This window comes from Ornithodoros turicata, chromosome 8, assembly GCF_037126465.1.
Source record: "Ornithodoros turicata isolate Travis chromosome 8, ASM3712646v1, whole genome shotgun sequence".
NCBI lineage: Eukaryota > Metazoa > Arthropoda > Arachnida > Ixodida > Argasidae > Ornithodoros > Ornithodoros turicata.
The window spans coordinates 6,497,189-6,521,941 of NC_088208.1; the positions used below are offsets into that span (position 1 = coordinate 6,497,189).

The 24,753-nt window shown below is 45.4% G+C and overlaps 1 protein-coding gene across 1 annotated transcript in view; it reads right to left on the bottom strand.

The window, feature by feature from the left end:
- LOC135366427 (integrin beta-PS-like) overlaps nucleotides 1-24,753 on the bottom strand; it is an 88,520-nt gene that overhangs the window by 39,660 nt on the left and 24,107 nt on the right. Inside the window, exons 2-7 of the mRNA XM_064599122.1 lie at nucleotides 15,569-15,637; nucleotides 14,073-14,176; nucleotides 8,526-8,633; nucleotides 7,735-7,801; nucleotides 5,384-5,515; nucleotides 2,169-2,265 (exon numbers count right to left, since the gene is read on the bottom strand). Coding sequence (XP_064455192.1) covers nucleotides 2,169-2,265; nucleotides 5,384-5,515; nucleotides 7,735-7,801; nucleotides 8,526-8,633; nucleotides 14,073-14,176; nucleotides 15,569-15,635 — 575 coding nt within the window. The 5' untranslated portion in view covers nucleotides 15,636-15,637. The remainder of the gene's footprint in view (nucleotides 1-2,168; nucleotides 2,266-5,383; nucleotides 5,516-7,734; nucleotides 7,802-8,525; nucleotides 8,634-14,072; nucleotides 14,177-15,568; nucleotides 15,638-24,753) is intronic.

The following is a 24,753-nucleotide window of genomic DNA, read 5'->3' on the forward strand; positions in this document are numbered from 1 at the left end:
CAAAACCAGCTAGATTTGGCGGCGTGAAACAAGAACTGAACGCGTGGGCAAGGGAAAGGGCGTGGGCAAGGGAACAAGTTCTTCGTGGAACGGAAGATTTTTCACAAGTTACTCGTTGAGCTCGCAACAAGCTCATTGAATTTGCAAAATCGCACCTTCAATCCTCCAATTTCCAGCTGAAGTACAACAGACTGTTCCTGAATGGTAAATGCTCCATGTACGACGATAACACCGGTGAAACTTTTCAGCATACAAGCCGCATCAAGACTCAGAGGACTCGTACGAATTCGTGACTACCTGTCCTTGTTGCTCCTTCTACGTCATCAAATCAACCATTTCTTTAGCAGTAGTCGGAAGCCGTGGCCCGTAGGTCTCAATCTTTGATAACTGAAACATCCATCTTATACACGGTCATTGAGCCGTGCTCTGGCAACGCCTCTCAGAGCTTGGGTGCACGGACGGACGGACAGACGGACGTTTCCCTCGCAACACGCCTTGGCCCCGTGCAGCGAGCTAGTCAGTGGAGTGTCACAAAAGCGCTGCTCCGCTTTCTGCGTGATACGGGCCTCCTGGGCTCCTTGTGAGCCGGGTTCCTTGTTCATTTTTTAGGGAATAGCAAGCCGGCGTGCTGCATGGCTGACCTTTCCCCTTCTATCTTTCCTTTTCCTTTTTTCTGCCAATAAATCCCCCACACACTAACATCAGGAGCGTTATAAGTTATGTACACATATTGTTAACCTATTATACTTGTACTATGCTGCGTTACATTACTGTATCTTTTGTACTTTATATTTTTTAAGTACTCGCTACTTTTTAACTTACTATATCTTGTGCCATTGATGACCTCCAGTGCAATCCATACAATAGTGTTCCATAGTTCCATATTTACTTGTTTCCATTTTGTTTGTATTCACTTGTTCTGAGTTGTAACCAGACTTGTACGTAACGTGTAACGGGTAATTGCGTTACTAGTAATCAATTACTTTTTTGAGTAATTTGTAACGTAATCGATTACTTTTGGGGCCCAGTAATTTTTTGAGTAATTCAATTACAATTTTCAGTAATCAATTACCAAGTAATCGATTACTTGGAAACTAAAGAATCCACATTGTTCGGGACGACGCACACACACATATATGGGATGATTCACCGCCGCGAGAAGACAAAACCAACTGCCCTCTGCAAGTTCGGTGCAAGGCAGCTGTCTTATCCCTAGGACTTTTGCCGCAACAATTACTTACCCGAGGACCCCGAGGTCAATTGCCACAGTGTTCCGCACGTGTAGTGTATTTTTGAGTCCACTGTCCTCTCCCCATTCATGTGCACTATCTATCCGTAACCCGGCCTGTATGCAGTAAGTTGGACTGTAGGTTGTACCGTGACCCTGATGAGTCATTTGTAGGAGTCCCAGTTGGGACTCTTTTCACAGAACTCTCAAAACTCTCAACCTCTCGACACATTTTTCGCAGAACTCCGGACCCCGATAACCTAATGCCACTCTTGTGACCATGAGCCCCTGTCAGTCTTGTGCGGAATACTGTCGATATCACAACGATGTCGACGCTCAGTTTCCTTTTCTTTTTTTTTTTTATGTGGATATCATTTTTTCTATCGTTTTCTAAGATATCGAAAGTAATTGGCAAAGTAACGCGTTACTTTTCGAGGCGTTACTTCATTACTTTTTCTGGCAAGTAATTTGTAACGGTAAAAAATTACTTTTTCGTACAAGGTAACGGTAACGGTAATCAATTACTTTTTTTTAGTAACGTGTACAAGTCTGGTTGTAACCCACTCCCCTCTTCAATCCTTGCCTTGAGGGTAATAATAGAACATAAATAATCTCTCCAGCAGTTTCAGATCATCAAGCGCGGCCTTCACATGAAGGATACTGTGGCGCCGTGGTAAGTTCGGTTGAGTGGAGCCCACAGTAAGCGCGATTCGTTACTCTACATGGTACAAAGCTGGTTTGCAGTCAGCAAGCGCAGTGAAGATCCGCGGATGACCGCTGTTTAAAAGGCACAATCCGCTCCGTTTTGTCTTTTTTGCCAAGAAAATTGGTAAAAATGCACTGCAATGTGAACATGTGATGCATATCTACCACGTGACACAGAATCCAAAGGAGCAGTCGAAACCCTAAAGAGGAACTATATTAAATGGCAGTAGCTCACCTGGCTGGAGTAGTATCTACATACGGCATGACCACTTTGTCAATGAAAGATCCAAAGCCAAGTCTGAACTGCTTTGTCATCTCCAACATAGTAGCCACTGAAATGGAGATATTTCCATAACGGATGGAGAAGCCACATGAGAGTGTATTAGGAATTGTGCGTTTGAAAAAAAAGGAAAAGGTCAGACTACAAATTTGCAGTACACGAGGGGTGTTCAAGTCAAACCAGGACTTTTCATTTTTCGCAAAAGTAAAATGAACTTACAGGCTAGAAATTAGTTTTATTTTTCAACATAATCTCCAGCTGCACTAATGCACTTGTCCCAGCGTTTCACGAGAGCTTGGATGCCAGCAGCGTAGAAATCCTTACCGGCGCGTAGCAGCCATGATCGGACCGCATACAATGACCTCGTCGTCGCAGCTGAAGTAGCGGCCCCCAAGGAAGTGGCCCGAAGAGATGGAAATCGCTGGGGGCGAGGTCGGGACTGTAAGGGGGATGTGGGAGCAACTCCCAGCCGAGTTCCTGTAAGGTGCGTGTCGTGAGATGCGCGGTATGCGGGCGTGCATTGTCCTGTAGGAGGAGGACTCCTTTGGTGATGAGGCACGGCCGCTTTTGCTTCAGTGCCTTATGCACAACCCTGAGAACCTGGCAGTAATATGCACTATTGGTGGTACCACTGGGAAGAAAATCAACATGAACAATGCCAGCCTTGTCCCAGAAAACCGTGGCCACGACCTCACCCGCAGACGGGGCGCTTTGGAACTTTTTGGGAGCTGGCGAGCTCGGATGATTCCACTGTTTTGATGCGCGTTTAGACTCAGGAGTGAAATGATGCACCACTCAAACGCTTTGCTGCGGCTAAGTGCATCGTGGCCATACTGAGCCTGAAGCTATACGAACCAATGCCTTCCTTAAATCCATTGACCCTTTAATGACATATGCTGTGCCTGGCCGCATCCCGCGCATGGAGGAATCGCTGCTTCATCGGCTGCGGCTGAATGTGGCCCGAACTCCTCTCCTCCTATTTAAGATGAATCAGCACTCATCACCTCTTTGCCCAACGTGCAACGTAGAATCCGATGTGCCACACATTCTCATTGCCTGCCAGCGGTACGAAGACCACCGATCGAGTCTCCGGCGCCGCCTTGCTCATCTAGGCTACCGAGAGCTTTCCCTGGCGGTGCTACTTGGCCCTACCCAGCACGCTGAAGTCACGTCTGCGCTGACACGATTCCTTCGGGAATCTAAACTCCTGGGCATTCTCTGATGCGTCCTATGCGCAACGATTAGTGAAGGAGCAGTTTCTTCTGTATTTTTTGATAATTTTCTGTATCCCAGCTGTTTTCTTCTGTTTGCTTGAAAGCATTAGGGAATAGCAAGCCCACACCGTGGCTAACCTTTCCCTTCTCTTTTTTTTTCTTACTTTGCATTAAACATATCCCCCCCCCCCCCCCTGAAGTCTTCTGTGAATTTCAGATGACTTTACGTCTTCATTCACGAGAAACTTCATGACAATTCGCTGTTCGATGTGCGCGCTCACCTCGTTGTCGGCCATCTTGTCCAGCACGTGTCTTCTGTTTTGCACAAACTTTGGACCACCACGTGGTGAAAGCGGAGGCCTGTCGCGTGTGAAAATGAAGAAAAAAAAGTAGCGCGAGCCATTTGTACACTCAGGAGACAGAAAGTCCCGGTTTGACTTGAACACCCCTCGTACATAGGGGAAAAAAAGTGTCAGAATATATAGCTATTTCGACCTTGAAATCACCAGAGAAAACGCTAAGCCCCCACTCTACACAGACTGCAGTCTCTTCGGAAAAAACACAAGGAAACTGCTGCCCAGAATTCAACTGCAGGGGAAGGGGTGTGTTGGGCCTCGGGTACGCATCATCGGCTCCTCGCCGTCATCTCAGAGCGCCCCCTTTCGTGCCTGTACTGCACTGTTTTTCTTTCTTTTCTCCTTTCCTTTCTTTCTTTTTGTTTATTTTCAGTTTATTTTTCGGAATAGCAAGCTGGCAATAGCCTGGCTGACATTTCCTTTTTTCTCTTTCTTTTTCTTTTTTTCACTCTATTAAACATATCCCCTCCACCCTTTCGTGCCAAGCCGGAGTACTGAGCCTTAACAGGAAGTCCCACCAACATTTTACAGTTGTTCGCAGATTATCGATGGGGTGCCCCTACTGCCACCACCCTTGGCTTTTCATACTGCTCCAATTCTGCTCGCGTTACACTCCCACTACTACACACGTGTCTTCAGGAAGAGCGCTAGAAACCGCGCTGGCCAAGAGCATCAAGATCTTCCTTGTGAGAAAATGCTTATGACCACCTCAAAGGTTGTTTGCCAACACGTCCCACATAGTCAGAAAGGAAGAGCACACTTCTTCACTATGGAAGGAGGATCCAATCGCGAGGCGAGGAGGCGCCAATCCAGCTCCCTTTTGTGTACCAGCTGTGGCGAGGTGGCCTGATATTCCTCATTATCTGCCGCACTGCTACCAGCACCTTCCCCAACGGCATGCCCGCCGTCGCCGTCTAATGCAGTTTGGGTGCAGCACAGTTCCCATGACCACCCTCCTTGGTCCCCGTTATATTATGTTACCCATGTCGCTGTATTATCCACAACACTTGATATCACCTATCAGCCAGGTACGTGCATACAATCTGCCCCGACTGTTGTGCTGGCAACCAGGGGAATTCTCAAGATGACGGAATAAAGAATGTATCGTGAACCTGACGGTGCGTGCTTCCCATCACATATCAAGCAACACAACAGTCCCGTCCCTCGGCCTACCCAGTGGAACGTCACCATAGCCCTGCTCTGCTTCCTGCAATATTCGTGCCTTGCGTCCGCCTTCTCACCTGACTTTCGTGCTTGTGCTGCTCTGACTGTTATTTTTTTCTTTTTCTTTTTTCTTGTTTAATGTTCGTTTTGAGTTTCTCTTTCTTTTTGGAATAGCAAGCCGGCACCAGCATGGCTGACATTTTACTATTTCTTTTATTTCTATTAAACGTCTCCCCCTGCAATAACATTTCGCAATGTACAATTAATTAATATAATTACATTTTATATAAATAATGAGTTTTATAGTACAGCCGGTACCCTAATCTGCTCGAGATTTTCTCCGAGTGTCGTACTGACGAGAAGAGCTACTCGTCCCAAGCAAGTATGGCACACCGCAGACGTTTCTAGCCACAGATATAATTGTCCAAATGCTTACTGAGGTTTTCAGCTAATTCAGCAACTTTGACTTTGTGGTCCTTCATCGAGTGCGTCACATCCATGAGATAGTACATTTCGACGGGGTAGTCCTCAGCTTGCCTGTACGTCACATCGAATTTCAGCGGTTCATCTGAAAAGCAGACCAATTGAGAATGTTCATTCACCACATGAACGTCGACTCAAAAGTTATAAACCACGTTTTTACGAAACAGTTGCAAAACGGCTCATGCTGAAGTCCTCACCGTGTTGGGACTTACATCGTCGCGCGCGCGCGCGCACGTGTGCGTTTTCATTATGATCGTTACTGTCATTATTATAACCGTGATCACAGCTGTGGAACAAAAATCCCAGTTCAGTCTTGAGCAGCTGACTTTTCGAAATGGTACGTATATTTAAGCGGCAGTAGAAAAGTTGGGCAAATTTTCTCCACTTTTCCTAACTGTCGCCCCGTGTACAGTTTAACGCTTATACCAATAAAACTGCGGTAGCGAAGCCGACCGGTACATTTGTGTTTTATGAACAGGCGAGCTTGTGAGCATATGTCAGCGTGTTATGTCACAGTGTGCAACTTTTAGAATCACAGCAAAAATCGGTAGTTCACTAGTCCACCGGGAAGATGTAAGGATTACAAGAAATTGTTTTTCTATTTCTAGCGTTTATCTTCAGACACAAAGGGATTGGTAGACCGCTCCGATGATATTGCACATAATCTCACAAACGGACCCGCATGAAACAATCAGATAAAGGCAATGGGCTCCTGTATAGTTCAAAACCAAACTATCTGTAAAATGAAGTCGCGCAAGGTTGCTGCGTTACAGCGACATAAGCGGGACCTTTTGCAGCCTATGGACACCCGACATATGTTGTCGTCTTTTTGACGTGAAAACCTCTGAGTTCGATTTGGTAGCCAGGTCGAAATTTACGATTACGCTTAGTCACGATCACGAAGTTACGATTAGGTGTCGTTGGAAAGCGACAACAACAGCAATATCCAAAATTTTATAAATTTTCAAAGTTGAAATATCAAAATTTTGCCTGAATGTCGGCATATACGAGTACATCACATTCTCAGGTAAACATAAACAAGCCACAACCTCCGCTGCCACGAAGAGTTCCGGTCCTTCCGCGACTAAGAACGATCGGAACCAGCCGCCATGCAGAATTATATCTTTCGCTTTCCTGATTTGTTGAACACGGGAGGCGTACGCCTTTTTTTTTTGTGGCAATTTGAATTGGCGTATGTAGATGACAAACTAGATTCCTTTTCCTTCTTAAAGGGGCATTAAAATGCAAAACCAACTTGCTCTCAAATGAAAAGTCCGTGTTTCAGTTAGTACAATTCGAACAAAATTAGTTCATACAACGCTACCGCTTAGACGAAAAACGCAATGAAAACAGAGCCGTGTTTGGCGGCAACGAATGGGATTCCCCAGGAGCCAAAGATTGGCGGCATCCAATGAGACAGCAAGAGAATCGCGCGCATACCTATCGTGGGCCCGTGAGTAGTACACTCTACCGTGAGATTTGGAACGGGTCCGATCGTACACTGTTAAAACAGAACTTCACCACAGAGCACCCTCCTAGCCAACCATCATTCCGAATAATATCATTCTGTGTCCTGATTTGTTCAAAACAGGGGGGAGGCGCCTATCTGGGACAAGATAATGTGTCCCAGATAGGCGCCTCCTCCCATTTTCAACAAATCAATACACAGAATGATATCATTCGGAATGATGGTTGGCTATGACCGTGCTATGTGGTGAAGTTCTGTTTTAACAGTGTACACTCTTAAAAATGAGGGGGGGGGGGGGGTGATGGCAGGATAGGCTCGCCGCTCTTAAAAATGAACTTCACCACATAGCACGCTCCTAGCCAACCATCATCCCGAATGACAACGTTCTCGCCCCTGATTTGTTGAAAACGGGAGGAGGAGCCTATTTTGTGACCATTATGCACGGCACAAAATAGGCTCCTCCTCACGTTTTCAACAAATCTAGGGCGAGAACGAACGTTGTCATTCGAAGCGTGCTATGTGGTGAAGTTCATTTTTAAGAGTGTAGTGTTTCGTATATGCGCGCTGTGATGCGATGCACCGATGCACGAGCTGCAGCTTCGTTCACTGCTTGGCGCCGAAGCAAAAAAAACCAAAAAACTCCGGTATAATTTCGATTGCAGATCCGTAACGGAATCAAAGCTTTGAATTATGATAACAAGTACGAAATTAACATCGCGTGAAACGTAATTTGAAGTGAACTCGTTTTTGCATTTTAGTGCCCCTTTAAGTTGAAGACGACTGTAGAGGCGTTTGTGTCCGATATCCTCTCCGGCAATTGCTTGAAATGGACTTACTCTGTCTTAATTCCAAGCGCACGCTCTCAGGTTGAAGTTGAACATCTGATCCAGCATGCTCAAGTTGCTGAAAGTAGCCAATATTTCAAGTAAGCAGATAGAAAACCAATCGGGGAAAAGGTCAACCTGTCTCGCTTTCGTTGCTTTCATATGTGTGACTTGCAGTCACATGTGGATCAGGAATGACGGGGAAAAAAAGTCACTGTACTTTACAGATATCTCTCATTTCTCTCTGAATGCTTATTCACGGCTCCGTCTAACCTATTGATTCATTAAAGCGGAAACATCTCGATCTTCTCATTGCGACACAAGGTGTAGCGACGAAAATGTTAAAATTGCACGTTAAAACGAAACCAGTTCTTATTCACTTTTGTCACATATACACGTTGCGAACTGGGACGAGAAATTCGTGCATATGATCTTGTATTCAAGAATGGGTTAACGCGGCATTAATGCCGACGAACAACCTTGAACGGAATTAGCTACCGCGTTAGTTAAGGTGTGTTTCCTCGGGGCAGGTTTTCCCGTCACAGTTCTGCAGTCGCAATTTCCTGTCTCATCGGGGGGAAAATAGGCTAATTACGGATAAGTATTTGAATGACTATCTTAATTTAGGTGTAGACTTTTAGATTTTCACAGTGTATTCCCGAACTGTTGAGCTACATGGGACTTCAAACTACATACACAGAGCTTTCAACGTCACTTACCCCGAATCTTTAAAAATGGAATATAAATGTTACGTGAACGTTAACAGATTAGGCGCCCACATGTGCAGAAACTGTAGGATTTACCTTAATGGACAAGAGACGTCCCACGGGGCTTTCGATGAATTCTTCGGCGCATCCTTTGGCCAGGAGGTCGCTCTTTATGTTGCAACGTACATTTCCACGGGAAAAGTCCTGCAGGTGGGAAATACATACGCAGCTTATAACACTTATCTTCACTAAACGTAAAAAATCAACTGACGATACATCCAAATACAAAGTGTCCAACGAAGCGAGAAAACGCACAAAAAGAAACGTTACTGTGCAAACAACTGGACCAAAAATTGCCCTAAACAAGTACTATTTTTAATATTGGGATTCAATTAGTTGTGCATATTTTAAGGTGACATGGTAAGGTATGGTATGGTGGTATGGTATGGAGGTGGTATGTTGAAGACAGTTGAACTATTTTGTTAATAGCAGTCAGAATAATCGCCTAAATTGCACCATAATTCGTTAATTCAATCCCCAAAACTTTGAGAAATGATCCACAAATTACTGTGGTGCTAAACCAGATATTTATTTCGCACGAGCCAAAAATGACAGGCTACATATTTTCATCAACTTACCCCACCCTATGGATACGTTGAGGACATCAAAAATTAATGCCGGGTTTAAACCTTGTCTTTTGTTTGGTCCAGCGGAAACGGACAGCCACGAGTAGTGCACATGGAGACACAGGGCAGTGACACAGCATCATAACGGCGAGGTCATATTTTATTAGCCGAGGAGCAGAAATGAGCAAATTGGAAGTCAATGCTCGCGAAAGTTACAGACGGGACCAAAAAAGGCCCCCTCTTACCTCGACTACATCTGCAAAACAGCGTCTGACGTCTTTCTAAAAAGCCACGTGCAGAACGTCATCACGTTACTTCAAAGCCCAGATAACGACAGTGTTCACCCTGGTGTCACAGACGAGAAAAAATTATTTCTAAGAAAATGCCATGCGAAAAACCCAAACAGTCCTCAGCTTGCCCCCGTCTTCAAGTAGCCCCACATTACCCTTTTTGTCGCATTCACAATTGACAATAACTGAAAAGGAATTGTCGTCATATCTCTGCCCAATCCATCGGTTCTGACGACCAGGAAGATTTTGCAGAGCTACACAATTGTCATTTGACCTTCTTCCTATTACCGTAACTAATGCGCGTTTTGATAGTCAGCCTACTAGACTTTTACTTGCCACGAAATAGAAGTTCAAAAGTTATAGTTAGGCTCTCTATAGAAATTACACATTACTGATTATCAAAAGCGGCAAATGAATTAGGTAACTACCGACATGTTGCCGGTTTGTAGTGCTTCCTAGAAGTAACAACGCTCAAGACTGATGTATAACGCGTATTGTTGAGTCACATGCTGGATTGCGAATCTTTTTAGCTTCCCTTACCCTACAATGAAATTCTTTGGGCTCCGCAGAGTAAATATTAGTGTCGAAGCTATGTCTTATTCTGAGAAAGCCTGAGGGCCTTGCACCTTGCGCACCTGGACACTCAGTGATGTGTAAAAAATGTATTACCAATGAAGCTTTCGCATGTCTATTGCTCTAATTTTCATTTTACTTCTTTATTATTAGTTCCGTTAATATTTCTTGTACTTACGAGTTGGCTGAACTGAGTTTGCTACACTCGACTGCGATTAACATTCAACAACCAGAGAGTGACATAAAACCGCCATTTTTTTAAACTGCCCTCAAGCGGGTACTTTTCGCAAAACCGTCATTCTGTCCCGGTCACACATCATAGAAAACGTCATTTTGAGGTCATGTGACTTTGTTTACATGTCCTCTTAGCGCTTGCCAACATATTCCCGTGGGCATAAAGCCAAGAGATTAACGTATTCTGCCAGCGTAACCTATACGATGCTTCTTCCGCGACATGGTATCCCACTTCTGCTTAGTTTAAGTAATGCATCACATCGGCTCAGTGCGTCTTAACGCGGGGTCGTCATCACATCTTTGGAAGCGGTCGACAGTACGGGGCCTCACGTACACAACTCTGCTGATAACTGCGATATTATCGGATAGAAATAATTACCGCGATCGAAAGACGTCTAAAACGGCGGACAGAAACTGTTCACAAACGGTGTGGCCGCCGATTACGGCAATCTTTAAAGGGAAACTCCGCACCAAAAACGTGTTGATGTAACTGTGTGACATCAATCCATACCGTATGATGTTCCATTGGGCACAGTTTCTCATCCCCAGGTGGCACAGATAATTAGAAAACAAATATTTTCCTTTGAGTGATTCGGTGCTCTTTCATTGAAGAGCGGTCCAGCAACACTGGGCTTCACCTCACCGCTATTCTTCACATGCGCCTTTCTGTACAGTGCTGGACAAAAGTTTACGGAACGCGCGAGCGGCGTATTTTCTCTGGGCAGAGACACCCTAGCGGCGAGCGGAAGCGGGCGAGTCCACGCGTTCAGAGGGATGGAAGAGTGCGCTTGTGGCGACCCACCGTGGTAGTAGTGGTAACTTTGCTTTTGAGTGTAACTAAATGGTTTCGTTTTCGGTCTACTGCACCGAGCGCGAGTGGCTATCGCGGGAAGTGGCTATCGCGGTATCTCTCCGCTATCGGAGAGATAACAGGGCGCTAAGATGAATTGAGGTGACAACGGGCTCGCAGCGCCTAGCTTTTTTTTTCTTTTTTTATTAGACAAAAACAGAAGAAAAGAGCGTATACCCTTGAACACACACAAAAAAAAGGGGCGGGGGAGACGATACCGTCGGCCCCCCTTTCGCAGCAATAACTGGGGCCATACGCACAGGAAGGGAAGCGTATAGCCGACGGACAAGGTCCACGTCTTTACGTAGCAAGGACCACTCTGCTTCTATAAATTCCCAGAGTGCGTCCTTCCTCCTTGTAGGCGTCCGTCTCTTGCTCATTTTCTTCTTCAGGCTGCCCCAGACGTTTTCGATTATGTTTAAGTCCTGCTCTGCGCAGGCCATGTCAGCTGCATTACGCTGAGGCGTAAAAAAAGACAAAAACTAGCCACTGCAGCACGTTGTCACCTCAATTCATCTTAGCGCCCTGTTATCTCTCCGATAGCGGAGGGACTTCCACTCGCGCTCGGTGCAGCAGACCGAAAACGAAGCCATTTTGGCGTTCGTTACACTCAAAAGCAAAGTTACCACTACTACCACGGTAGGTCGCCACAAGCGCACGCTTTCATCCCTCTGAACGCGTGGACTCGCCCGCGTCCGCTCGCCGCTAGGGTGTCTCTGCCCAGAGAAAATACGCCGCTCGCGCGTTCCGTAAACTTTTGTCCAGCACTGTACGTTCTGTTCTACCAGCGGATATCATACTCTACAACGAAATCGAGGAAGCAGATGACTCGTCATCCATGTCGCACCAAGAAGTTACCAAGCGCGTGCCCGAAAGCAAGCAAACAGCCGACCTCCCGCACGAGACAACCTGTGACGTCACGCACGGCCCAGGAGGCTGGAGAGAGGAGCCTTCAAGGGAGACTTCGCAAGGATTCGAAAACAATTTGATGAGCATCATACCGAACACGTACCACTGCCTTGATACCGAATACAACATTCGCATTCATTCTGTGCCAGTAATTAATTCGTAAATGATGTCAATACCAAACCGAAACCAAACTGCAAAGAGCGCATCTGTCCGCCCGGAGGGAGATACTGTGAGCATTGTCGTCTGCTACGAAGCTTGCATTCTTCCATGCCGGACGACGTCGGCAGTGTTGCTTTCAGCATCCTCTTGCTTCACAGAGGCGAAGCGCTCACTTCGTAATAATTCGTTCGAATAAAACTGCGCACTTTGGGAACGCGATATTTCGTATGTATGTTCCTGACACCACAAGGGTTACTACTATGTCACACTCTTTGTGGTGATTTTGTTGCGGAGTCCCACTTTCAGGAGTTTCGGTTTCGATATACGCTTCCCAGCTCTTTTGGCAATTAACGAGTACCCGAGCGTCAAACTAACTTTGTTTCACATTGCTGAGGAATGTACTGAACTTATTTACACAGTCACTATAACAATTTCGAATTGCCCCGGAGTCCCTGTTTTAGGTCACGCGTGCGTTGACGTTTTCTGTGACATGTGACCAGGACCTGCTAGAATGCGTTGCGTTCGTCTAGCACGCTTTCGTCTATGGAGCAATATACATTGGAGGGCACCCCTGTGATTAATTTCGTGATTGTTTCCATTTTTGTTTGTCTTTCTTTTCCTTTTCTTTCTTTCTTTCTTTCTTTGCTGGGAATAGCAGGCCATCGTAGCGCAGGCTAACCTTTCCCTCCTTTTATATATATATATATATATATATACAGGGTGTTTCAGTTAAATCCCCGGGCTAAATAATTCGCGAACCGGTGCACCAATCGAATAACTTTCTTTTTTACAAGTATCTGTCCAATACCGCCTACAAGATGCGCACCGCGTGAATGAGCGGGAGGCGCTCATTATTTAAATAAAAATGCAAATGAGTTTCGTAAAAAAGCGTAACTTCTAAAACAGGGCGCTGTCGGTATTAAAATGGGTACTACCCCTTTTGGGACCTTCAGTGGACACCTTTCAGAGAAAAATCTGCCACCGAAGCGGGTCATTTGTTGCAGTAATTAATTGGTTTCGGTTTACGTATTTTTGTCGCGGCTGGTCGCGGCGAAGCGCAAAAGGACGTAATTCATTGGTGTAATTCATTGGTGTAAGGACGTAATTCATTGATGGATAAGGGAGTGAAAGAGCGTCTGTTTGCGCTTCGCCGCGACCAGCCGCGACAAAAATACGTAAACCGAAACCAATTAATTACTGCAACAAATGACCCGCTTCGGTGGCAGATTTTTCTCTGAAAGGTGTCCACTGAAGGTCCCAAAAGGGGTAGTACCCATTTTAATACCGACAGCGCCCTGCTTTAGAAGTTACGCTTTTTTACGAAACTCATTTGCATTTTTATTTAAATAATGAGCGCCTCCCGCTCATTCACGCGGTGCGCATCTTGTAGGCGGTATTGGACAGATACTTGTAAAAAAGAAAGTTATTCGATTGGTGCACCGGTTCGCGAATTATTTAGCCCGGGGATTTAACTGAAACACCCTGTATATATAATATATATATATATATATGATAAACATATCCCCCCCCCCTGTGTGTATGACGATGGGATGAGGTGTTTCGCCACGGAAATTGCCATTCGTCAATTATTCGATCACTTAGAAAACTGTAATGATAATTGATGTTATTGATAGTATCTATCCTTTATTATTACGGGCTGTGCTGATGTTCTTTGACCTGTTCTGGTGCATCTATTCGATGTGCCTTTATGTTCTGGTGCGTTTCCTTCGTAGACTGTTAAGTGATATTTTGCTTATGTAAGGTTTTTTTTTTCTTTGTGTGTGTGTCTGTTACTGTACGTTCTGACTCGGTGCACTGCCCTTCAGGCTGTCCTCCAGCTGCTGACTTGCTTTAAGAAAAATAAAATAACGTGATAATTTTGACTAAGAGTAGTGGGGCACAAAAAAAGAAGGCGCTGGATCGCCAGTATAAGTCAAAGTAAGCACTATCATTTCCGTACTTCATTCAGTTTTGTTGCAGAATAAATGTGAAGTATACTTACCTCTTGTCCACACCACGCGCACTGAGGTACGGTGAGGCAGCTGCTGCAGTTGGTGTGAGAGGTGCAAGAAACTGAAGTGAGGCTCTCCGCAACCGGCAGGGTAGCTGCATGGGAATACTATCAATCGCTGTACCACTGTCGACAGCTCTCACGAAAACTGTCTTGTAACTGCACTCTAAAAACGGAACTTCACCGCATGGCACGTAGTGCGCCAATTATTGCCGCGAACGATAGGGTTATCGCTTTTGATTCGAAGAGAGAGGAAGGCGTACGGCTTTTTGTGGCAATTTGGATATACCCAAATTGCCACAAAAGGGCGTACGCCCCCTTCTCTCCTCGAATCGGAAGCGATAACCCTATCATTCGTGGCAATGGTTGGCGCACGGTGTGCTATGCGGTGAAGCTCTGTTTTCAGCACATGTGCTGAAAACAGAATCGCTTTCTCACGTACTCAGATGTTTTTCTATGTGTTTTCTTTTCTTTTTTCTTTCTTTTCTCAACCCAACATGAGGTGACCACTCTATCAAAAAAAAGTTCCTATTGAACACGTGCAGCAAGGCAAATTGTGGCATCGAGTAGAGCATGACCCCTCCGCAGTATACGATATGAAAATTGAGATAGCGGTTTACATCAACAGTTAATGAATGAATACTGGGGCACTATTCTCGTCAAAGGAATCCACCTCCATTACTTTGTGCATCGCCTGTCATTGGTCGTTACTTGGAGAAGGCGCGAACAACAGAAATGAATGTCACGCGCCCTCAACCAATATTCGAACTCATGATCCTCTATTCTTCATGCCTTATCTGCACGCTTAGAAATGAACTTCACCACATAGCATGCTCCTAGCCAACAACAATGAACAGCATAAGTGTCACAAAAAAGGCGTACGCCTTCCATTTTCAACAAATCAGGGCGGAAAACGATATCATTCGAGATTATGGTTGGCTAGGAGCGTGCCGTGCGGTGAAATTCATTTTTAAGAGTGTACCTTATCACGAAGATTGCAGGAACAAGTGCTCGACAATAGACGAGTTCAGAAAATCCCAGTGCTCTTGACACGTCGTGGACAATGGCCCGGTAGGTGAGAAATCGGAACAGTTTGGAGGCCACCCGTTTCTTTCGTATTAGTAAACTCCCACAGTTCAAAGCGGAGCTAGCGCTCTGGGATTTTCTGAACTCGTCTATTGGTTGGTTGGTTGAGGGCGCGCGGCATTCACTTCTGTTCTTCATGCATTCTTCACGTAACACAGGCGAGGCACAAAGCACAGGCGAGGCACAGGCGAAGCACACAGGCGAGGCACAAAGTTATCGAAGTCGATTACCTTGACGAGAACAGGGCCCATGATGATGAGACGGACGGACATAGGGGGCGGACGAGCCCGCACGGGTAAGTTGGAAATAAGCATTAAAATACGCTGGCATTCCTCTGGACGGAAGACACTGGCCGCGACATTGGTGAGCATCGAAATTCGAACAGCAAGAAAGAACTTTACCTTGGAGGGCATACGCGACGGGAATGAGCAGTACCACTAGCCGCAAGAATGGAATCAACAGGGCCATCACTGCAATATGAGAAAGATGCACCGGTTATTTTTGAAAATGTTGTTTCCCAAAATGCAGATGCAGTTCTTGACATAATTCACAAAAATCAACTGCACGTTCTCATCGGGTTTCGAATTTACAGAGAGGTAAGGATGAGTTAGCGTTCCTTATTCATCTATCGTCACTGCTTGCATTTCTTGTTGAACCACCGTGGAGGTCACGAGAGCCGGACCTTACTGTTTTGGGATGTGATAAATCGGAGAAATCTAAAACGGGTGGGATGATTGCTTAGAGCAAGAACTGCAGGCTATACTGACAGCGACGTCGAAGCCGAAAAAGCGCTGGCTATAAAATTGATAGAATGGCGCAGATATGCAGGCTAGCTGGTGGATAAACTCCATGATAGGCAGGCATGAGCGATGAGCAAGAAACGAATGTTCAAAACCAGTCGTCTATACGAGTTTTTGGAGTTTGTTATTAACGGCTAAACGCCTTGCTGGTTTTGAGCCTTCGTGTTGTGTTGTTTGCGTGTCTTGCCCATCTCTCAGGCTTGCCTATTATCAACTATAAAATTAAACTTTAAACGATTCGTTGCGAATTTAATAGAAATATTTTGCAAAAACAAAAAAGAAAGAGGCGTGAGCATGATTGCTCTCTCTCTCTCTCTCTCTCTCCTTCTCTTCAAATTGAGAGAGATATTCCTATCATTCTGTGCAATGGTGTGCAGAGCCTCGACGACAAAACGTACCAAGGAAGACGTGGCCGACGGTAATGTACACATAGGTTTAACGACCAAAGAACAAGGGTCACGAGACACGCGGCCGGTTCATCACTCAGCTGATAAAGATGATGATATAAAACAAACGTGTGCTGCCCCGCATGAATAACGCACTGTCAATATAATTAACAAATGATTGTCCCGGAGCGCTTCATCTGGTCAAGATCTCTTTCAAGAGTGTACAAAACTAAGCTCATCTAAAATCTGTCCATACAGATTACTCGCGTGCGAGTTTGTGCCTTATTCCTCAGAGGTAGTCGTACAAATATGTGACGTCACGGCCACCGAGTTCTGTCGACGAGATATGGGACTTTAGTTTGCCTGATGTATCTCCGAAGCGGCTGGCGTATACGGTAAATCGTTTTGCCTCACACTTCACCGAAGGCGAGATACCTAAACCGAAACACGGTAGGTTGAGCTAATGCCCCTTCACGCATTAGCCAACGGCAGACGGCAACTATGTACGGCACTGCAAATCTCTCGCCGTAACGACACCGTTCGCCTCCGCTCCACGGCGAAAGGGCACAGGCTGGTTCTGCAGTGCACTCTAAGAAAAAAAAGGAGTAATTTTACTCCTTCTGGGGAGTAAATGCATTGCCACAAAAAATAGTCCCTTTCGGGAGTAAATGCACGGGAGTAAATGAATGTCACAGAGTGGAGACTGCATTTCACGCTCTGTTCTAAGAGTCTCAGGAACAAAATTCGTGTGCATCATGAAAATACTTCGAATCAAACAGCAAACAGTGATATGTCGAGTGATATAAAATCTTACGACTTCCATAGGGCACAATGTGCGAAGAAGAAGCGCTAAGTGTTTCTTACTCTGTAGCAGCGGAAAATTGCTAACTTGGCTGAGTAATACAGCCTTATGCCATCAAATTGACCAAGAGCACATATTTATATAGACTGTTGCATTCGGAAGACCATTTGTGAAGTTCAGTGACAATTTGCAGTCCTGGGGAGTAAATGTCGGGGACCAAAATGGCGAGTAATTGCAGTCTAGGGGACTATAAGCCGCAATTATACCCCATTTTACTCCTTTTTTTTCCCAGAGTGTGGGATCCAGACCGTTGTGGTGTCGTATTGAATGGACAGGCGTACACCGTCGCCGAAGCAGCTCTCTCGTGAGACCCCTGGCTTCTCGCCAATGGACAACTGGCATTCTCTCCCTCCCCATCTATGCTGAGAAGAGTTGATCCAACGCTGGCGTCCAGCATGCCACGAAACACTTCTCGTCAAGATGCTGCGTTAATTCATCGAAATGCGACTCGATTCGGCTTTTACAGCTCAGTGGCGTTACCGCTTCAGACAAGTTGACTCTCCCAGATGCTGACACTGCAGTGCTCTAGAGGATCTGGAGCACATTCTTCTTCACTGCCCACCTACCAGCCTTCCCAAACCGCACTCTCCGGGTATCATAATCAGCTGGACTCTCGTCCCCCCCCTCTCTCTCTCTGTCTCTCTCTCTCTCTCTCTCTCTCGAAACTGCTTGGTCCCTGACCACATCCAGCCCAGCAACGCTCTGTCTGCAAATCTCCTTTCACCTTTTTGGACACCATAGGACTTGGATCCTTATTGTGAAGCGGCCCATTATTTCATTCCCCACGTCACCACCAGCAATGAGGTAGAGTATCGCCCCCTGGCGATGAAACTCCCGATTCATCATCTCACAATGAAGTTGTTGTTGTTGAGTTCCTTCCCATCTATCTCTTTTTCTTTTTTCATAATTCAAAAGATACGTCGCGAGCCATGGCCACTCGATAAGTGGACAAAGTATATTCCCGTCAATGCCGCGACTATAGACTCTAACAATGTGAACATCAAATGTGCGCGTGTGCTGGATGTGTGCAATGTACACTTTGAAGCGAGTTGCCACATACAGGGTGTCTACCAAACTGCAGCCTTCAAATTCCCTGACTTTTCCAGGTTTTCACTGACTATTTCAAGCGAATTCCCTGACAAAAACAAAAGAGAACTTGTTGCCTGCTCATACGTTTTGATACCAGATCCAACACAAAACAGACCATTTATTAAGTATTAGTGAGGCTACTCTACTTTTCTGCATCAGAGCTTGTCATAGTGGTGAACTGCTACTCGCCGTAACGTTGCTGCGGCATCGCCTCTCAACCACCGGTCGGCACTCGCGATTCGCCGCGTATCATCACGGTACTTCTCTGCGATTTCCCCTGACTTCAGCTGCTTTTTAGCCAAATTCCGTGACAATTCCCTGACTTTCCCAGTCACATCAAAATTCCCTGACTATTCCCTGTTTTCCAGGTTTTCCTGGTTGGTAGACACCCTGCACATAGAAACGTTGTGAAGAAAGAAACAAGGCGAAACACGGAGACGAGAGTAGCGAAGATATAACCGGGGGGGCCCCTAAAGCGAATGTACTCGCAGAAATGTCTACTCCAATTGATTAATTGCAAGAACAGACTCCTTTCGCGTTCGTAGAATTTCTCACATTCAGTTCTCTTCTTAGATCGCGGGAGAGTATCATAGGCAAAGGACAGCCGCAGCGAGAATGACACTCCTCTTATGACGTGGAATGGTTGCGCATCCTGAGCAGATATGAGGCATATAACCCGTGCGGTTAACAAATTTTTCGGTGTACAAGGCGTACCGATACCCATCGTATGCCCTCGAAAATAAGCGCAATTTGCAAAATGTCCGTGTGCAGCGCATACGATGGAGGTGAAAATGAGAGCGCTATCTAACGGTGCACTCTAAGGACAGAACTTCGTTCTTAGCCAACCACCATCCCGAGTGACATCGTTCTGCGAGTGTGTCGACAGTTAGAATTTTTTATCACTTTAGGTGAAACACCCTGTATGTTCATACATTAAATCAGACGCTACTTTTTCCTCTTCGGGAAGAAGAAATTTGACTCGCCATAGCACTCCAAAACAATTGTCATTTACATTTGATGTCCGAAGTACTCGATGAATAGACTCGAAGTACCCGATAGGTGCTACTTTAGTTGGTGTAATAAAACACGGCACGACCTCAAGACTAACACAGCTGAATGAACGCAGTAGCTACAAGGAGGAAGCACCTCGAGCACTGTGGTTGCAGTTCTGTTTTGTTCACTTTCGGTTTCGAATTTGTCTGGCAACACGACTCAATACGCCGCGTAAATCCTATACTTCTGATCCCTTACAACGCACATTACGTCTGAACCGTTTCGCGAACCGGTAACCGCCATTATTATTTTATTTATTTCTTTTCGTCCAGTTCTGGTTCGGTTCAACACGAGAAAAAAATATTCTGGTTCGCTTCTGTTCCGGTTCAGCGAAAAATATGGGTTTTTAGCGGTTTTCGGTTCGGGTTCAGTTTCGATTCCGATCCCTGATTTACAGGCATCCTGACGCCATCGAGTCCATGGGGCATGGTTAGCCGCTCGTGTGATCGCCCAAGTGAAGAGTCCTTCCGCCATCTTTCTTTGGCAGCTTCAACGTAACCGAAATTAAAATTATTAAAATGAATGAATTTGATGAATGAACAGAATGAATTGAATGAGTGGAATGAATGTTTGGATAGCTCGAATGGCTTGTCTATGACTTGTCGTTTTCACTTCTTCATCTTCGTCTCGATCGGATGCTTCTCGAGAGTATCTCACGGTCCTCATGTAACGACTGGTGTGAATACCACGAAAGGGATTGGATATCCTTTTGTACACAGGTCGTGGAGCAATACATGTTCGTTTCTGCAGAAATTCCGTTTCCGAAAATCTCCAAACGAAAACGCTTAATATTCTAACCAGTCGTAAACTTGTAAAGCAAGCGATCTTTGTTCGATTGTTACTGCGCCAAGAGATTACGCCCCTGTCACGTTAACGAAACAAGAGCATCATACACCACGTGCTCGAGTTCACGAGTGCCTCACGCTTCATTAGATCATGAGTCATGTAGGCGATGAAGCCTGTGAACACACTCGTTAGGCAGACGACACGCGTTGGTCGTTAAGCGAGCGAGCGATTACGCCTTTGTCCAGTTAACGAAAAAAGCGCGTCACGCGTCATGTGAAACGTGTGACGTGTCCGTATTAACGAGAGCCCTGCCCCTGGTTAGCTCGTGAAGGGGTAAGCGATTAAGCCCCCTAATGCGAAGAGGGAAAGGTACGCCTTTTTGTGTCAGTCATGATATAAGCCGGGCCGAGCCGAGCCGAGCCTATCTGGGACATGCATATTGTGTCCCAGATAGGCGCCTCCTACCATTTTCAACAAATCGATGCACAGAACGATATCATTCAGAACGATGGTTGGCTAGACGCGTGCATTGTAGTGAAGTTCTGTTTCAACAGTGTAGATGTTACATAGGAATCGGTAACGGAGCCTAGAAGAAACACTCTGGTTGCCAGAGGTCACATACAGGCTGCATCGTGATCATCCGCAAGAGTTACACGATCACAACGCGCTCCATGTAACCCGTAAACAAACTGTTACTCGTAAACCGGTATAAATAGGTAACGCTTATGATGGTTTTATGTGTACTATGTCAGCGGAGTGTACCCCTTTACGACCCAGATAAGCCCCCTTTGGCGATAGTTAAAGGAGGTAAGAACTCCTATCTGCGTGTATTTAGTTAGGTTTAATAGATGTGATATTGTTCTTCTACGCTTCGTAATTCTATTTACAATTTTTTGTTCAATTCTTCTCCTCCATAACTTGTGCAGCGTTAATACAAAAACGCACACACTTTCGTATTCGGGCGAGTAGACGCACCGCCGTCCAGATACCTCTATTCATCGTCACGTCATCTGAAGAACTGTAGCACCCAATCAGACGCCAACGCGGAAGTACACATAACGTTCTGCTTTACCCTCTTCAAGATGAACTTCACTACATGGCACGCTCCTAGCCAACCATCATCCCGAATGTCAACGTTCTAGTCTCTGATTTGTTGAAAACGGGAGGCGTAGCCCATTTTGTAGCCGTGCATAATAGATATATAAAAGGCTCCTCCTCTCGTTATCAACAAATCAAGGGCGAGAACGTTGTCATTCGGGAAGATGGTTGGCTAGGAGCGTGCTGTGTGCCGAAGATACGCACCTATCAAATTCACCTATACAAAAGGTGTCACAGACAACACGTTGAAATCGCCGTTTGGAGCCGACACAGTCGGCGGGTTCGCTTGGTACAGTTCACAGCTCCTTAAGCGCTCCTGAGGTGCGCTCTTTTGGTTTCGGCTCATTTGCATTTGCTCAAATTCGGCGATGGATATTTCACGGCACGCACTCGTTCCGGGATTTTTCAAAGGTTCAAAACGACCACACAACGAGGATTGTCTCCCATTCTGCTATGTCGCTTTCGTCAGCCATTCTCTAATTAAAAAGTTAATTAATGAATTTATGTAATTATTCTCCTCGTAGCTGCGTACTTTCTTCGAGAGGGTGTCCTCCTGGCCGTACAACTCAACTGCAAAGATGACATGTATGCTTCTCTCATAGCTTTTTTATGAAAAATTCTGTGACAGATCAAAATGAACAGCCTGTATACACGCGCAAAAAGTACGACAGCAGCGCGGAGTCCTGGCGCGCAAGAGGGCTTTCAATCTCGCGGTTCAGAAATTATCCTTCCCTCGTCAACTGTAACCCCTCCTCTCTCTCTTCTTTCATTCTTTGTTTCTTTTTGCAGTCGCGTTTCGCGCCGCCCGTCCCTGACTGGTCGCTTCCGCTAGCAGCACACCAACAACAACCACAACTTTATTTAACAACTTTATTAAAATTACTTAAAAGTGCTGACGGACGTTATCTCACCACGCACTAGTTGCAGTTGCATTCTTGGAAACTAATTTTCACAGGTAATTCGCACTGCCCAAAGGAAATATTTTGCGTGTCGGTTCCTGAAGGTATAGTACGCTCATATATGATGGTGTAAAAGATATATGTTCCAAGTCCTTTTCAGGCTCCTTCAATGAAATATGTTACCTTTTGTATGCTTACTGTGTTTGGTTATACAATTTCCACGTACCGCAAATGCGCACACATTTAACCGGATTTGCTATTTCCGAAGGAGAATCTAAATAAACTGGCTGTTTAGTTAACTTTACCTTCTTATTGTTCACGAAAAATAAAGACTTTCGGCTCACTACTATTAATTCGTAAAAATTTAATTACGCTATATTGCTAGTTGTGAAACACTTCGTTTGCAGTATCACTATACTATACACTCATATTACGTAGAACCACTAATGTGTGTGTGTGTCAGTATGTGTGTACTTGCTTTCTGTTGAAATCACCACCACCAGTAATCATCATTATTAGCACCAGCATCGCACTCATCCTGTCCACCTTCACTGGCATCATCATGCCAGGAGTTTTTCACCAAAGTAACTGGTGCAAGTGATGTGGAGTTGCGGGCCTCTCATTAGTGAAGCCAAACTCTCCATTTTATTTTTTTCTTAAAACCAAACAAAACCAAACCAGAACCACTAAAACATATTCTGGTATCATCTGCATATGAAATGAATTCTGAATTCGCATTTAACGATGTCGTAGACATATAAGAGAGTTTCGGAGAATCGCGAACATATAAGCGCACCCCGTCGCCGACGCCCCATACGTCTTACGAATAAGATACGGAGAGCCCTTCGAAGTGTTTTAGTGAAATGGACGCGCGACCCCTCCGTGGTGCGACGCAGACTATGCCGACGTGGCGGCACCTACGAACGATGGAAGAAATCGAATGAGACACCATACACCTGCCTCTTCAGAAGGACGCCATGACACAGACCGTCAGCGCCATCCATCCGTTGAGCGGACTACTACGACCATGAAAAGATAACCTCGGAGATGACGTCATCAGCATGGATCGGAACAGGAACTGAACCTGAACCGAAAACCGAAAAAAAACCGTTATTATCTGACTAAATCGGAACCGAACCGAACCGGAATATTTTTTTGCTTGTCCTGAACCGAACCGGAACTGAACCGAAAAAAATGCATACGGTTACCGGTTCGGGAATCGGTTCAGAGGTGAAATAATTGTACTACTGACCAACCTTTTTTTGACTCACCTGAAACGGTTATCTCACACCTTTCCCTTACAACCGTGTACGGTGAGCGTAAGCTCGCTTTCATGTAGCAAAATTACTGCCCATGAACCGGTTAAACCGGGACCGAAAGAAGTAACTGTTCCACTCCCTGTAAATGTCCCGACCGCTGACCGATTTTTTTTTTTTTTTTGTGTCTGTGTGTGTGTGCGGGGTGGGGTGGGGGTGTTCTTCCTGAGCCGACCCCGAACCGAACCGATATACCTGAACCGGTTCAAGTTGATAATTTCGGTTCAGCGGAGCTAAACCCAAACCGAACCAATATGCCTGAACCCGAACCCGAACCGGACCGAAAAAAATACCGGTTCCGATCCCTGGACTCATCAGTATGAATAATAATCAGTGCACAATTAGCAATGGTGCGCTAGCATGCGCCCGCCAGCTTTGTTTGCGTTTTATTCCGAACCGCTGAAACAGACATTCAAAAGCCGTTTGCTCACGAGCCTAACCAAACTTTCCCTTTTCCTGACCGAACCAGACGAATCGCAAACCAGACGAGAACAGAGCACAATAAATCGAATCAGCAATTGCTCTAATGACACGTGACAATTGAAAGCGCATAAAAACATCGCAGGTGTTCACAGCTCCAAGCAGGGAATGCATCGTGATGACTACACAGATATTATGAGAGATTACTTATGGTCCATTTCACACTCAGTAGCAATATACACATAGTTATTAGCCGGTTGCATTTCTTTTAATAAGTGGCCATAATGTGTACTCTGCGAAAAAGTGACGTCACTGCAGAGCTGATTCCTGCTCGCACTCACGCCGACATCATCTCTTCACGAGCGTAAATCTTGGCCTATACAGCTCTGAGATGCGAGTTTCACTTGCTTGCGTTCTTGTACTATCTGCGTATTACGATGCTCGGCGCACGGATACAGCGATGCACGGATAAAAAAGCATACTGTGGCATATGCGCGGGACAATAGGATCCGGTAGCGGACCCAGACAGTTCATGATTTTGGGCGCTTAATGAAGGGCGACTGTTATTGTTTCCTATAATAAGATTATGAATAAACTATTAGTACACACACATATCATGCGCACGTCGTAAATGTTTTTTTTTTTTTTTTTTTACTATCGTACTTCTGCCTACCAACATCTACACTGTTAGAAATTAACTTAACCGCATAGCACGCTCCTAGCCAACCATTATCTCGAATGATATCGTTATCTTCCCTGACTTGTTGAAAACGGGAGATGTACGCCTTTTTGTGTCAATTGCTCCACAGTATGCAATAAGGGGATAAGTCGGAACATCCCAAACCGAGGAAACGGGCATGATCTGATTGTGCGTCCC